The sequence below is a fragment of the Nilaparvata lugens genome, chromosome 5 (assembly GCF_014356525.2).
Source record: "Nilaparvata lugens isolate BPH chromosome 5, ASM1435652v1, whole genome shotgun sequence".
NCBI lineage: Eukaryota > Metazoa > Arthropoda > Insecta > Hemiptera > Delphacidae > Nilaparvata > Nilaparvata lugens.
The window spans coordinates 67,183,166-67,198,733 of record NC_052508.1 but is presented as its reverse complement, the minus strand read 5'-3'; the positions used below and the strand labels follow the sequence as shown (position 1 = coordinate 67,198,733).

General features: G+C 34.9%; 1 protein-coding gene across 4 annotated transcripts; it reads right to left on the bottom strand.

Moving 5' to 3' along the window:
- Positions 1 to 225: 225 nt before the first annotated feature.
- On the bottom strand, positions 226 to 15,565 carry LOC111048252 (gastrula zinc finger protein XlCGF57.1-like). 4 transcript variants are annotated; one of them, XM_039429125.1, is made up of 7 exons: positions 14,618 to 15,557; positions 13,600 to 13,722; positions 10,396 to 10,492; positions 7,879 to 7,982; positions 5,097 to 5,386; positions 4,089 to 5,012; positions 226 to 1,880 (listed from the first exon to the last, which is right to left on the bottom strand). In XM_039429125.1, exons 1-7 carry the CDS (start codon positions 14,696 to 14,698, stop codon positions 1,826 to 1,828), a joined length of 1,674 nt encoding a protein of 557 aa, XP_039285059.1. In that variant the 5' UTR covers positions 14,699 to 15,557; the 3' UTR covers positions 226 to 1,825. The 4 variants fall into 4 exon arrangements, with proteins under 4 accessions (XP_039285059.1, XP_039285058.1, XP_039285060.1 ...); XM_039429124.1 differs by having other exon boundaries at positions 4,089 to 5,386; positions 14,618 to 15,556; XM_039429126.1 differs by lacking the exon at positions 13,600 to 13,722 and having other exon boundaries at positions 4,089 to 5,386; positions 14,618 to 15,560.
- Between the last annotated feature and the right edge of the window lie 3 nt (positions 15,566 to 15,568).

Here is a 15,568-nt window from a genome sequence, read left to right as displayed (position 1 = left end):
TACCCACACGAATGACGCATCTGACGAACTACTGAACTGATTAACTTGCAATTTTGTATAAAAATTCTTGATCCAACGAGGATGTTTATTGGTATATTCATACAATTGAATTGTTTGCCAATGCAAATGTTAAATATTACATCATAAAACTAACGAACTGAACTAATAACTGACTATAAATGAAGTTGATAAATGAAATATTAAATAAAAAAGTTGACACAAAAATCTATTGAACAATCTTGAGTTTTATTTGTAGCATCATTTCGTTGGATTCAATATGGCTATCTATTATGGAATCTACCACTATATTTTTACAACAGAGCTACCCCTATAAATAGAATTGTAGATGTATTATAAAATTTACACAGTGTACAACAGCCCTAAAATATCTGTGCTTTACAAAATATATTGCAAACAAATTTACATTTTTCTTGAAAGCAATAGTAGAAACTATAATACGGAATACAATAAAAGATCAAATATACATAATTAAAAGGTACTATTTGATAGACTTCATCATTCATGCAACTATTATTTCTTGATAAAAGTAAAATGCATAATATTGTCCATTTTGAATAATTACAATATATTAAATTTATTAACTAACATTTTGATTGGTGACATAGACCTGACTTATTGATCTTGTTGTCTTTATATACTATTATACACAAGAAAAATTTACAACTTGAAAACATTTTTGAAGTAATCACTACTAGAAAATAAAAAGTTAATCACTATTATTATTATTATTTAATACTAGAATAGAATAGAAATTTATTAGTAATTCAATATCTACAAAAAATACATAGCTTCGTCAAAATACATCCTTTTCAAATCACTATAATTATTCATTAGGCAGTCTTGAAAATACAAATATGAAATTAACAAGTCATGTAAAACATAGATCACAAGTTACTCATTATATGTTCAATTCAATCCAAAAATGCAATATCATAAGATAAATGGTTCCCAGTTTATAGAAAATAAATCATCTACTGTGCACAAACATTCATCAACTAATACATATTTTATTTTAAAATTGAGTGAATGCTAGTAACTTCAATTTGTCTGGTGTGGAGTTGTATAACTTTATTGACATGAAGTGCAAGTTTCTCTGAGAGTCGAAATGGCTATATTGTGGAATATAGTCTTTGTCTAATTTAAGTCTTTGTCTAATTCGTGTTATTAAATTATAGTGATTATACTGCTAGGAAACTTGAAGCTCAACATTTTTGTTCAAGAATCAGCAGATCTGGAGTTTAGTCCAACAAATTACTTCATGCACTATTTGGAGAATACAATAATTCTAAATTTCCTTCTCATTGAAAATTATAATAGTAATACAAATTAACCTAAATATTCTTAAGCTTACATATACAAGTCGAGAATTATCCAATTGGCAAGAAATCTTAAAATAATATTTGAATTACATTTTCATTTCCCAACTTATTGTTGAAAAATGTTATTAATCCCTTCAGATAATTGAGAACAAGATTAGTAAAACGTATCTTCTAGGAAAAGGATTGTTGTCTTCATCTTCTGATGACAACCATTTTGAAGATCCGCCCCTCCAAGATTTCACGGACGCAAATCCCCCCACCACCATTATAGGTATCCCTGCTTGAAAGATCACTTAATAAACAGAGATTGACACATAGTAAGATAAACAAATCTAAAAAGGAAGATGTGCGTGCAAGCACATTTTCCTTGTAGGAGGAAGTTTACTAGTTATTCTTAATAAGTGGAACAGAAAACCACATAGAAATAAAGTATCAGAGCATGTTAAGAATGGTTTAAAAGATGTATCTTTACAATTTGAAAAGGCTCACAGTATGGTGTGAGTGCGCATATGAGTAGTCAAACTACCAGACTGAGTGAACCTTTTTGTACAGACTGTACACTGGAAGGGCTTCTCTTTGTGTGAGTGCGCATATGAGCAGTCAAATTACTAGACTGAGTGAACCTTTTTGTACAGACTGTACACTGGAAGGGCTTCTCTTTGGTGTGAGTGCGGCGCATATGATCAGTCAAACTACCAGACGCAGTGAACCTTTTTGTACAGACTGTACACTGGAAGGGCTTCTCTTTAGTGTGAGTGCGCATATGAACAGCCAAATTACTAGACACAGTGAACCTTTTTGTACAGACTGTACACTGGAAGGGCTTCTCTTTGTGTGAGTGCGCATATGAACAGTCAAACTACTAGACTGAGTAAACCTTTTGGTACAGACTGTACACTGGAAAGGCTTCTCTTTCGTGTGAGTGCGCATATGAACAGTCAAACTACTAGACACAGTGAACCGTTTGGTACAGACTGTACACTGGAAGGGCTTCTCTTTGGTGTGAATGCGCATATGAACAGTCAAATTACTAGACTGAGTAAACCTTTTTGTACAAACTGTACACTGATGTGGTTTTTCAACAGTAGTTTTGTGTGATAGAATTTCTTCTTTGTCTTCATCTCCATCTACTATTTTTTCTCTTAATTTGACCTCTCCTTCATTTTTGTCTTGTTCTTCTGCTTTTTCGTCGTTGTTAGCATCGTATTCTTCTTCTTCTTCTTCTTCTTCTTCTCTTCTTCTTCTTCTTCTTCTCTTCTTCTTCTTCTTCTTCTTCTTCTTCCTCTTCTTCCATTTCATAATTTTCAGTCTCCCCTTCACTGATTCGTTCAGTTACTTCATAAGAATCATTACCACTACAATCTGATGATGACATCTGAAAGTAAAAATTAAAAGTACGGTATCATTAATTGAACTACTACATAGCTACTGATGTAATAGCACACATGACAAATCACTTATTGCATCTCACACTATTAATATCGAATATTGGAAACCCAGTTTTGCCTCAAGAGTCAATGAAAGGATGATATTGGAATTTCGCAGGTGTATTCCAGTAGAAGCCGCGATATGTAACATGAACCTTCCACTTTCACCACATAAAACTCCACTCGATTTTTTATCACTACAAAACTTCTACATGCACTCTCCCCTCTCTGACTATACATTTGATAAGAGTCCCAAAATATTATTAAATCCCAATTCTTAACAAAAATTCACAAAATCCACATTAAAAACAAAAACAACATTAAGATTGAAAAAAGTATGTGGGAGATTAATAAGTTGACTCTAACAAAATGTCTGATTAGGCCTATTTTGGGGATTCGATTTTCAGTCCCTTGGATCAAATTGAACAAATTTCTCCATAAATAAGTTCTAAACTAATCCTGTCAGATAACAACAACCTATAACCTATTTATTCATCCTTAGTAAAAAAATGGAGAATTATTATTCAAATACAGTCGAACCTCTCTATAACGAACCTCCACTTGACGAAATCCTCTACACAACAAATTTTTACCTGGTCCCATGAAATTTCAGAGTATTGGCTGCTCATTCATCTCTATTTAACGAATTTTGGATTTCTCAACAACAAAGTTTTCTCTTGACTTCAACATACAAAATGTAGTGTGTATAAAGGTGCGTACAGACTTTCGCTCTGCTCCGCAACCGAACGTCACTCCAGCAGAGCGATTGATGATCGACCGGGGAGCAACAGTGGTTCGACCGGGGAACGCGAGAAGATCTAACATCTTCCATAACGTTCATGATGGGTGCGTGGGCGGTGCGACTGTGGTTCGATGGTGGTACGAGGGCGGTACGAGGGAGGAGCATGCTCGGAGCTGGTTGGAAGCGTGAATATGTGTACGCAGCTTTAGGAAGCAGACTGTCATTTTAAGGAATTGTTTAGTTTCAGCAGAAAGGTCAATAGACTAAAAATAATGGCAATTCAGGTAGGAAAAAATAGGGTGCTTGACAGTCAACAGAGGTTGAAACACATGTCGGAAATAGAATGCAATTTACTGGAAATTGAATTCCAAGAACTTGTCATTTGTAGACCAGGCAGGTGAATGACTGGACTTTCCCATTCTTGCTTTTGTCACACATTTCAATTCTTTGAACTGACTATGATGATAATGATGATGCTGTGACGAAACTGAGGAGAAGAATCCGTCGGATCAAGAAGTTCTAGAAGCTTTCAAAGTTATCAGGCAAGGATTAAAATTGAAAAATAGTGTACCAGTGAACCTTTTTGTACAGACTGTACACTGGAAAGGCTTCTCTTTAGTGTGAGTGCGCATATGAACAGCCAAATTACTAGACACAGTGAACCTTTTTGTACAGACTGTACACTGGAAAGGCTTCTCTTTAGTGTGAGTGCGCATATGAACAGCCAAACTACTAGACACAGTGAACCGTTTGGTACAGACTGTACACTGGAAGGGCTTCTCTTTGGTGTGAATGCGCATATGAGCAGTCAAACTACCAGACTGAGTGAACCTTTTTGTACAGACTGTACACTGGAAAGGCTTCTCTTTAGTGTGAGTGCGCATATGAACAGCCAAACTACTAGACACAGTGAACCTTTTTGTACAGACTGTACACTGGAAGGGCTTCTCTTTGGTGTGAGTGCGCATATGAACAGCCAAACTACTAGACACAGTGAACCTTTTTGTACAGACTGTACACTGGAAAGGCTTCTCTTTAGTGTGAGTGCGCATATGAACAGCCAAACTACTAGACACAGTGAACCTTTTTGTACAGACTGTACACTGGAAAGGCTTCTCTTTAGTGTGAGTGCGCATATGAACAGCCAAACTACTAGACACAGTGAACCTTTTTGTACAGACTGTACACTGGAAAGGCTTCTCTTTAGTGTGAGTGCGCATATGAACAGCCAAACTACTAGACACAGTGAACCTTTTTGTACAGACTGTACACTGGAAAGGCTTCTCTTTAGTGTGAGTGCGCATATGAACAGCCAAACTACTAGACACAGTGAACCTTTTTGTACAGACTGTACACTGGAAGGGCTTCTCTTTAGTGTGAGTGCGCATATGAACAGCCAAACTACTAGACACAGTGAACCTTTTTGTACAGACTGTACACTGGAAAGGCTTCTCTTTAGTGTGAGTGCGCATATGAACAGCCAAACTACTAGACACAGTGAACCTTTTTGTACAGACTGTACACTGGAAAGGCTTCTCTTTAGTGTGAGTGCGCATATGAACAGCCAAACTACTAGACAGAGTGAACCTTTTTGTACAAACTGTACACTGATGTGGTTTTTCAACAGTAGTTTTGTGTGATAGAATTTCTTCTTTGTCTCCATCTCCATCTACTATTTTTTCTCTTAATTTGACCTCTCCTTCATTTGTGTCTTGTTCTGCTTTTTCGTCGTTGTTAGCGTTGTATTCTTCTTCTTCTTCTTCTTCTTCTTCTTCTTCTTCTTCCTCTTCTTCCATTTCATAATTTTCAGTCTCCCCTTCACTGATTCGTTCAGTTACTTCATAAGAATCATTACCACTACAATCTGATGATGACATCTGAAAGTAAAAATTAAAAGTACGGTATCATTAATTGAACTACTACATAGCTACTGATGTAATAGCACACATGACAAATCACTTATTGCATTTCACACTATTAATATTGAATATTGGAAACCCAGTTTTGCCTCAAGAGTCAATGAAAGGATGATATTGGAATTTCGCAGGTGTATTCCAGTAGAAACCGCGATATGTAACATGAACCTTCCACTTTCACCACATAAAACTCCTCTCGATTTTTTTCACTACAAAACTTCTACATGCACTCTCCCCTCTCTGACTATACATTTGATAAGAGTCCCAAATTATTATTAAAACCCAATTCTTAACAAAAATTCACAAAATCCACATTAAAAACAAAAACAACATTAAGATTGAAAAAAGTATGTGGGAGATTAATAAGTTGACTCTAACAAAATGTCTGATTAGGCCTATTTTGGGGATTCGATGTTCAGTCCCTTGGATCAAATTGAACAAATTTCTCCATAAATAAGTTCTAAACTAATCCTGTCAGATAACAACAACCTATAACCTATTTATTCATCCTTAGTAAAAAAATGGAGAATTATTATTCAAATACAGTCGAACCTCTCTATAACGAACCTCCACTTGACGAAATCCTCTACACAACGAATTTTTACCTGGTCCCATGACATTTTAGAGTATTGGCTGCTCATTCATCTCTAACGAATTTTGGATTTCTCAACAACAAAGTTTTCTCTTGACTTCAACATACAAAATGTAGTGTGTATTAGGAAGCAGACTGTCATTTTCAAGGAATTGTTTAGTTTCAGCAGAAAGGTCAATAGACTAAAAATAATGGCAATTCAGGTAGGAAAAAATAGGGTGCTTGACAGTCAACAGAGGTTGAAACACATGTCGGAAATAGAATGCAATTTACTGGAAATTGAATTCCAAGAACTTGTCATTTGTAGACCAGGCAGGTGAATGACTGGACTTTCCCATTCTTGCTTTTGTCACACATTTCAATTCTTTGAACTGACTATGATGATAATGATGATGCTGTGACGAAACTGAGGAGAAGAATCCGTCGGATCAAGAAGTTCTAGAAGCTTTCAAAGTTATCAGGCAAGGATTAAAATTGAAAAATAGTGTACCAGCCAACTTGTTCGACTGTTTGAATAGATGTAAGTCGTTTATTGAACATGATGTTTTATTCAAATGCAAAATTCAACCGAAAATTACTCACTTTTTCAAATAAAACATTTAAAAATAGGAAAGTTGAGATATTATAGTATTTATAGTGAAGTTATTGACAAAATTACCGTATTTTTCGTTCGATCTAATAGTAATGTAAAAAGTAGTAAAATAACTTTGGTGAATGAACTTGATAGTTATTTGTTTATCTAGAGTGAAAAATGCCACTTTTTCTCCCTGAAGGGAAAGATTGATGCCCGAGGCGAAGCCGAGGGCAACAATTTCCCTGATGGAGAAAAGCATTTTTCAGTCGTGATATACACAACATTTTTCCTCCACCTACATTTTTATAAAAACTGCAAATAAAATAATATTTTAAAACTTACGTGACCAGTCCAGTAACAATGTGTTATAACATAACCTAAAATGTAAACAGATGGAAGTACTCACAATTCACCACCGACAGCGCTATACGCTATCTGTCGGCAAAAGTTGTAACAACAATGGCCGGCTCATAACTACATGTTTGCGTTCCAAATTTGAATAGTTGATGGGAAATATTTGTTGGCTGGTATTTTGAATAACATGGAATATTAAAAAAATATTTCTAAATTGTTATAGTATACTAATATGAAGTATGTAAATAGGTAATTTTAGCATACAAACATATATTTCATATGTTAATCAAATATCTGGTTGAGATATTTAATTTAGTTGGCTCAATGACTAAGGTACTCCATTATTCTTCGTCATCTGAGCTTAAACCTTCTAACCTATTTCCAATGTAAGTTTTTAAAATAGAGATGCTTTCCATGTTGTTTAAATGGAGTTACTTTTCCTCCCAAGGGAGTTTTTCCGTTTTTTCGTCCCGAGAGCAAAAAAGTGACACTTTAGTATTATGTTCTAGGGAGTAAGTACTTTAGATAGTAGGTGGAGGAAAAAAATATTGCTACTGGATATGACTTTGATTAAACTCTAAGAATAGTACAAATCAAGCTTTCTGGAAATAAATTGGTTAGTTTACTTACTTATTACATTCTTCAAATATTCAAAAAAAACATGTTTTTTTTATTTTAAACAGCATTCATTTTAAAATTTCCATATTAATATTGGCCTAATAGGTACCCTACCTATATGTTTTATGTACCATATTCATTTATTTACGCCGTGATACGATATTACAAGATCCATAAGATTTTGGCAGTTTTCTTGACAGGTCAACCTCTCAATAACGAATACCTCTCTGCAGCGAATTTTTCGGGATAATCGACTTCGTTATAGAGAGGTTCGACTGTATAACTAATAGCTTGAAATTATTTAAAAACACTTACATAATCATTATTTGAGCTCTGCTTTTGGTGGAAGGTTCTGGCAATTCTATCCAGCACATCGATGCGATACAGTTTTACATATGGTGTGGGTAGAATTATTGTCTCTGAAACAGAACAGTCACACTTGACACTGGAAATATGAAAGAGAGCACATTTCACAAATAACAGGATGTACGAAGTGAAAAATCGCATCGAGTAATTATTAATATCGGGGACCGAGCTTCGCTCTGGAGTACAAAAGCATAAAAAAATTATTACGAAAGAAGGAATTATAATAACATACATAGTTCATACAGAAAAATGTTCTATCTAATCACAGTAAATTGATATTAAATCCCAGAGGAACAAAGGCCCGGCTGTACAAAAGCCGGTTAAATTTTAATCCTGATTAATTTCACGTAAACCAAATCAGAGAAGACCATTTCTTAAAGATGGATCTATTGGAATTAATCAGGATTGAAAATAGCCCGGCTTTTTTGCAACCGGCACTAAGTACCTGATTGAATGATTACAAAAGTTCAACAGCTGAGTCATAATTTTGACACAGTCCCACATACATGAACTCGCTCACTCACTTCCATCATCAACAGACGACGAAATAATTATTATAATCTGTTTTTCCAAGGATGATCAATAATTTTATCCTTTTAATGTCCTTCAGCGAGTTTTCCCAGGGATGAGACCTAGTGCAATCGAATTTTTATATCATAAACCTACTATTATATCATAAACCTAGCCATTTTCTAGATCCGGTGAAATACAAACATCTAAACATCCAACATATAAACAGAAATTGCTCGTTTAATAGTATAGAATAGCATTTATTAAACTAACTAGGTACTTTTATCACCATCAAGATTAAGAAAATCCTTATTCTTCTTATTTATCAAAGACGAGCAGGTATAACCAGTGCCAGTTCTACACAACAGTCAATTAAAACTAGTAGTTCTGTGAACAGTAGACCTCACGCAGTATTCTCATCCACAAGTACCTGATTGAAACTATAGACCTTATGGAAATACAGCAATAGACTGGCTTCTCCACACATCTGTGTAATCACTTGTCAGCTGATTTATGATGAATAATTCTATAGTCTGATTTTTACTCTAATATTGGCGTATGAAGGAGGCTCCTTTTTCCTTTTATATCATCCTTGAAATGCAAAATTTCCAAAAACCTTGTATATACGTCGTGTCGACGCGCAATTAAAAAAGGAACATACCTGTCAAATTTCATGAAAATCTATTACCGCGTTTCGCCGTAAATGCGCAACAACATATAAACATTTGAACATTAAAAGAAATGCCAAACCGTCGACTTGAATCTTAGACCTCACCTCGCTCGGTCAATTATAATTATAATCAATTATGATATTATCAACCCTCTAGGAGTGATCCGTGAAAGAGTGTTTGCGTAGCAGCTCTGAGTTCCCGGGTTCAAACCCACTCATCAGCAAAAGTTTCCAACCACGTCAGTCTCGGGTTATCGGGTGGGTACATTAAACTGTTGATCCCGGCTGAAGTATGACAGTCATAAGGCCCATTGACGGTTTAAATGATAAATTCAGGCGAGGTATTTATACCTTCTCGCAAGGGACTTCCCACCAACAAAAGCCATATGAATTTACTTTTTTTAACCCTCTGGGGTATAAGATGAGTGTTTCATAATTCCATGCTGAGAATTGAAAGAGATATTGTATAAACTTTGAAAATCTTTGCCTAAGATCTAAAAAAAATTCTCAATAGAAAAATTGATTGAAAGATTAGAACAAAGTAAAATAATTTATATTATTTTGTCGAAATTGAAAGAAAGAGATTAGATTACATTGGAGTTCTTTATTTATGTAAGTCACAATATATACTAGCTTATAAATTAATTTACCTACATTAAATGACAGTATTGCTAATTATTCAACGAATTTTACAAAGTATAGTAAAATAGTTAATAATAATGAAGATTGAATGCAATTTGAATAACGATAATATAATATGTTGATGTAACTTCATAAATCGGCGGTGCTTCAACAAATAATTCTCTGAAAAGGATATAAAATAATATCCTTCCCATTAACACATACACGACCGGGAGATTGATTGATTGTTTGAGTACTTTATTTATGTAGATTACAATATATACTGGCTTATACACTTATATACAATAGCTTACAATACAGCAAAATTATAGATGAATTTACAAAATATTAATTAAGAAAATAATTATTGAGCTGTATATGATATGAAAAAAGCTATTTGTAATAACAATAGATAAAATAGATAATATTGTTATGCATCTACATAAATTGGCGGAGCTTTGGACATACCAATGTCCATTCTTCGGAAAGAATATTCGAAGTATCCTTCCCACTAACTCTCTACCATAACGTTAATTTCATTAATTCGAATGGAGAGAGAGTGAAAGATATGAAAGAGAAAGAGACAGTTATTACTTGCTATATTATACTGAACTTGCTTGTGTAATCCAAATTTACAGCAGAATCTTGGCCATAAATCAACCAACCTTTGTTCGAAGGTCGCACTTTCTCCATGTCTCCGTTTTCAACGTCTATGACTTCATTTGGGATTGTTTTCTCCACGTTTACAGGAATGGATGACACCTAAAAATATAGATTATAGTAATAATAGATGATATACCCACAACTGACACGAATAAGGTGTTTCCCACATGCCTACTGATCAATAGTCCTAGTGGGGAAATATAATTCCTTAATTTTTCATTTTGCAATAATTGATCATGTATTTTTTGAATAAATAAATTGAATTGAACTGTTCACTTGCTTCCAATGCACAAGAAATTATCGAAATGTCTCAAAATTGACGAACATATATCATTAAATAAAAAATAACTTTAGATCAGACAAAAATGATCCAGACACCAATAGAAAGACATATCAATAGACATTCTCCCCGTTATTTTAATATCAAATTCTTACTTACAATAGTTCCCTAATTTTTATGTATGTATTTTAGTTAAGTGCAGTAGCATATATTTATTTTTTGTAAAGCTTTTTACTTACCTATTACCATAGGTAAGGAAAGTATTGCTTTCCGAAAAAATTAAGGTACCCCAATTTCTAAATTTCTATACGTTTCAAGGTCCCCTGAGTCCAAAAAAGTGGTTTTTGGGTATTGGTCTGTATGTGTGTGTGTGTGTTGTGTGTGTGTGTGTGTGTGGTGTGTGTGTGTGTGTGTGGTGTGTGTGTGTGTGTGTGTGTGTGTGTGTGTGTGTGTGTGTGTTGTGTGTGTGTGTGTGTGGTGTGTGTGTGTGTGTGTGTGGTGTGTGTGTGTGTGGTGTGTGTGTGTGTGGTGTGTGTGTGTGTGTGTGTGTGTGGTGTGTGTGTGTGTGTGTGGTGTGTGTGTGTGTGTGTGTTGTGTGTGTGTGTGTGGTGTGTGTGTGTGTGTGTGTGTGTGTGTGGTGTGTGTGTGTGTGGTGTGTGTGTGTGTGTGTGTGTGGTGTGTGTGTGTGTGTGTGTGTGTGGTGTGTGTGTGTGTGTGTGTGTGTGTGTGTGTGTGTGGTGTGTGTGTGTGTGTGTGTGTGTTGTGTGTGTGTGTGTGTGTGTGTGTGTGTGTGTGTGTGTGTGTGTGTGTGTGTGTGGTGTGTGTGTGTGTGTGTGGTGTGTGTGTGTGTGTGTGTGTGGTGTGTGTGTGTGTGGTGTGTGTGTGTGTGGTGTGTGTGTGTGTGGTGTGTGTGTGTGTGTGTGTGTGTGGTGTGTGTGTGTGTGTGGTGTGTGTGTGTGTGTGTGTGGTGTGTGTGTGTGTGTATGTGCGTCTGTGTACGCGATATCTCATGTCCCAATTGACGGAATGACTTGAAATTTGGAACTAAAGGTCCTTGCAATATAAGGATCCGACACGAACAATTTCGATCAAATGCAATTAAAGATGGCGGCTAAAATGGCAAAAATGTTGTCAAAAACAGAGTTTTTCGCGATTTTCTCGAAAACGGCTCCAACGATTTTGATCAAATTAATACCTAAAATAGTCATTGATAAGCTCTATCAACTGCCACAAGTCCCATATCTGTAAAAATTTCAGGAGTTCCGCCCCATCTATGCAAAGTGCGATTTTAGATTCTCAATTATCAGGCTTCAGATAAAATTAAAACAAAAAAAATCAAGTGGAATAGGTTGAGCATGAAAATCTCTACAATTAATGTTCAGTAACATTTTCACCTAAAATTGAAAATAAGCTCGAAATTCGAGAAAATGTGATTATCCAATTGCAAACTATCGGCAACTGTTGATTAAATTTAATGATTTATCTCGGGCCACTCCCGTGTTTCGGATGGACACGTTAAGCCGTCGGTCCCGGCTGCCTAAAAAGCAGTCGTTAGGTCATGTCAGAGGCCCTGAAATTGATCAGTTGCGACCTGAAAACTCTGACACCAGACCTGAGCCAGCCAGGTCATACGATATTATTATTATTTATTAATGATTTACTAAGAAGAGATAGCAGACCTCGTATGTCTCCAGCGTTATTGTCCTGTCACCAGCTGGTTCAGATATTTGTTTATAAGTAGACTTGAAATGCGCGTGCACACTAGCGTCAGGTGATCAATTTTCATAACGGCAAGGAAAGTTGTGTGAGTGCGCCACACCAGATTTTTTGTATTTTGTTTTTGGCAAATAAATTCATTCATTCATTCATACTTATTTCGACACTCCATATTTCTGTGATAAGTAATATTCAAAAAATAATATTTGAAAACATATTTTCTCGCTTCTTTTAAATACTTAAATTACGACATAGCAGTCTGATTTTTATAAATAAAAGCTATTAGCTCTTCTCACGTTTGTGGAGCGCTTGAGTAGAAGCTAATAGCATTTATTTATAAAAATCAGACTGCTCTGACGTAATTTAAGTATTCAAAAGTGATAATTAACAAGCACTTCGTCATGGAAAGAAACATTGGAGAGTATTTTCACGTTGTTTCCAATTTCTTCAAAAAAGTTTTTTTTTTAATCCTTCTAACCTTAAACTTTTTCAGCACTACTGGAATACAGGGGATATTCTATAAATACAGTTCTGTGGTTAAATTATAAATCCGAGGAAATTAGGTTCAGCATTACAAAATTGTGTAAAACTGCAACTATCACACAATTTGGCAATGTTGTAGCCTAACTAATTTCTTCGGATGTAGGCCAAGTCTCAACTTAATTTATAAAACAGTAACTTTTTATACCTAATTTTCCCTCTGAATGTTCATCTGGAATTAAAAAAACAAGTAAAAAAGTGCAATGATTGTACATTAAAAAAACTGAAGGATTTTTTCACAATGAATTAGGATGTGGATGTGGCCATGGAATGAGATGTACAATGATCAAGAAATTTTGAAGTGTGATGTAAAGATCTGTTTATGTTTTGGAATTAATGTGTAGGAAACAATGTTTTGATAATTGAAATAATCAATTTGTGATTTTATGATTGGAGTCAATTTTAAGGGGTGAATCTTATATAAGTGCTTATACTGGATTAAAATTGTTGTCTTAAAAGAGTTTGCACCCTGATGACAAAAAACAATCTTGAAATTATCAATACTTTTATCTGTATTCAGTTTTTTCTCTCCCCTGAAAAATTATGATTTTTGACATGTTCCCTTTCTCTTCAGACCGATTCAATTACAATAATAGTATTACAAGAGATGAATGTTTATTTATGTTGAAGTTGCTCAATTTCATCTAATACTTGGATGCATATAAAATACCTGTTGTTCATCAAGAGGCTCCTGCTTTCCAAGCCAGGGCACGCTGTGTTCTATGTTCATCTCATATTTTATGTCTGCCATGTCTTCTGGCCATTCATTCGAATCCCCTGGCTCAGACTTCACCTTCAAAAAGAAAGGAAACTGGTTTAATAAAGCTTAGAAAAGTACTTTGTCAGGAGTGCCCAAAGTCCCAATTCATAAATATTTTGGGGGTGGGTGATACATTAGACTTAATAATGTCTAATGACATATGTCTTATATGAGACTTCATATTATGTAGGTCCCCACACGACTGCAAGATGAATGTTTAATTAAAATATTGGTTTGATCGGTTAGGAATGACTTGAAGGTTATTACAATGAGAAATTTGTATTTTGACTGTGGGAAATGGTTTTCTATTTTCGCTAGTAATACCCATCCCCCTACACTAAATTTCAAAATCTCTGAGAAATCTTGTTCAGAAATTAAAATAGGCTAGTATTTTGACATAATTATACCTAATTTTCCCTCTGAATGTTCATCTGGAATTAAAAAACAAGTAAAAAAGTGTAATGATTATACATTGAAAAAACTGAAGGATTTTTTCACAATGAATTAGGATGTGGATGTGGCCATGGAATGAGATGTACAATGATCAAGAAATTTTGAAGTGTGATGTAAAGATCTGTTTATGTTTTGGAATTAATGTGTAGGAAACAATGTATTGATAATTGAAATAATCAATTTGTGATTTTATGATTGGAGTCAATTTTAAGGGGTGAATCTTATATAAGTGCTTATACTGGATTAAAATTGTTGTCTTAAAAGAGTTTGCACCCTGATGACAAAAAACAATCTTGAAATTATCAATACTTTTATCTGTATTCAGTTTTTTCTCTCCCCTGAAAAATTATGATTTTTGACATGTTCCCTTTCTCTTCAGACCGATTCAATTACAATAATAGTATTACAAGAGATGAATGTTTATTTATGTTGAAGTTGCTCAATTTCATCTAATACTTGGATGCATATAAAATACCTGTTGTTCATCAAGAGGCTCCTGCTTTCCAAGCCAGGGCACGCTGTGTTCTATGTTCATCTCATATTTTATGTCTGCCATGTCTTCTGGCCATTCATTCGAATCCCCTGGCTCAGACTTCACCTTCAAAAAGAAAGGAAACTGGTTTAATAAAGCTTAGAAAAGTACTTTGTCAGGAGTGCCCAAAGTCCCAATTCATAAATATTTTGGGGGTGGGTGATACATTAGACTTAATAATGTCTAATGACATATGTCTTATATGAGACTTCATATTATGTAGGTCCCCACACGACTGCAAGATGAATGTTTAATTAAAATATTGGTTTGATCGGTTAGGAATGACTTGAAGGTTATTACAATGAGAAATTTGTATTTTGACTGTGGGAAATGGTTTTCTATTTTCGCTAGTAATACCCATCCCCCTACACTAAATTTCAAAATCTCTGAGAAATCTTGTTCAGAAATTAAAATAGGCTAGTATTTTGACATAATTATATGTAATTTTCCATCGTCACTTTATAATACTCTATTTAATGAATTGTATAGAGTGGAAGTGTAGTGAGTTCGCAGAATTTTCAAAAAAATACCCTTTTTTGAAAATCTGTAGCTCCAAAATCAGAAATTGTGGAGCACTGCGCGACCACTCAATTTATTAGAAATTTTATTGTCTTTGATTTTGTAAAAAATTAAATATTTTTGGATACCTACGGTAATCCAAGGTTTTCGAAATAAAATTGAAAAGTCCCAAAATTGGGAGGTTTTTGGGATTTTTAGGGGTGAAGCCGCCCTCTGGCGTACGGTACGGTACTAGCAATAGTGGTACCGACTTTAGGGGGGCAAGGCACTTTCTGCCCCGCCCTCAATAATCACTCAGGGGGGGGGGGCAATGTGTGTATTCTGCCCCCAATGTTCATACGTTACAAGAGAAAATTACATCAATATGGGCTGGTT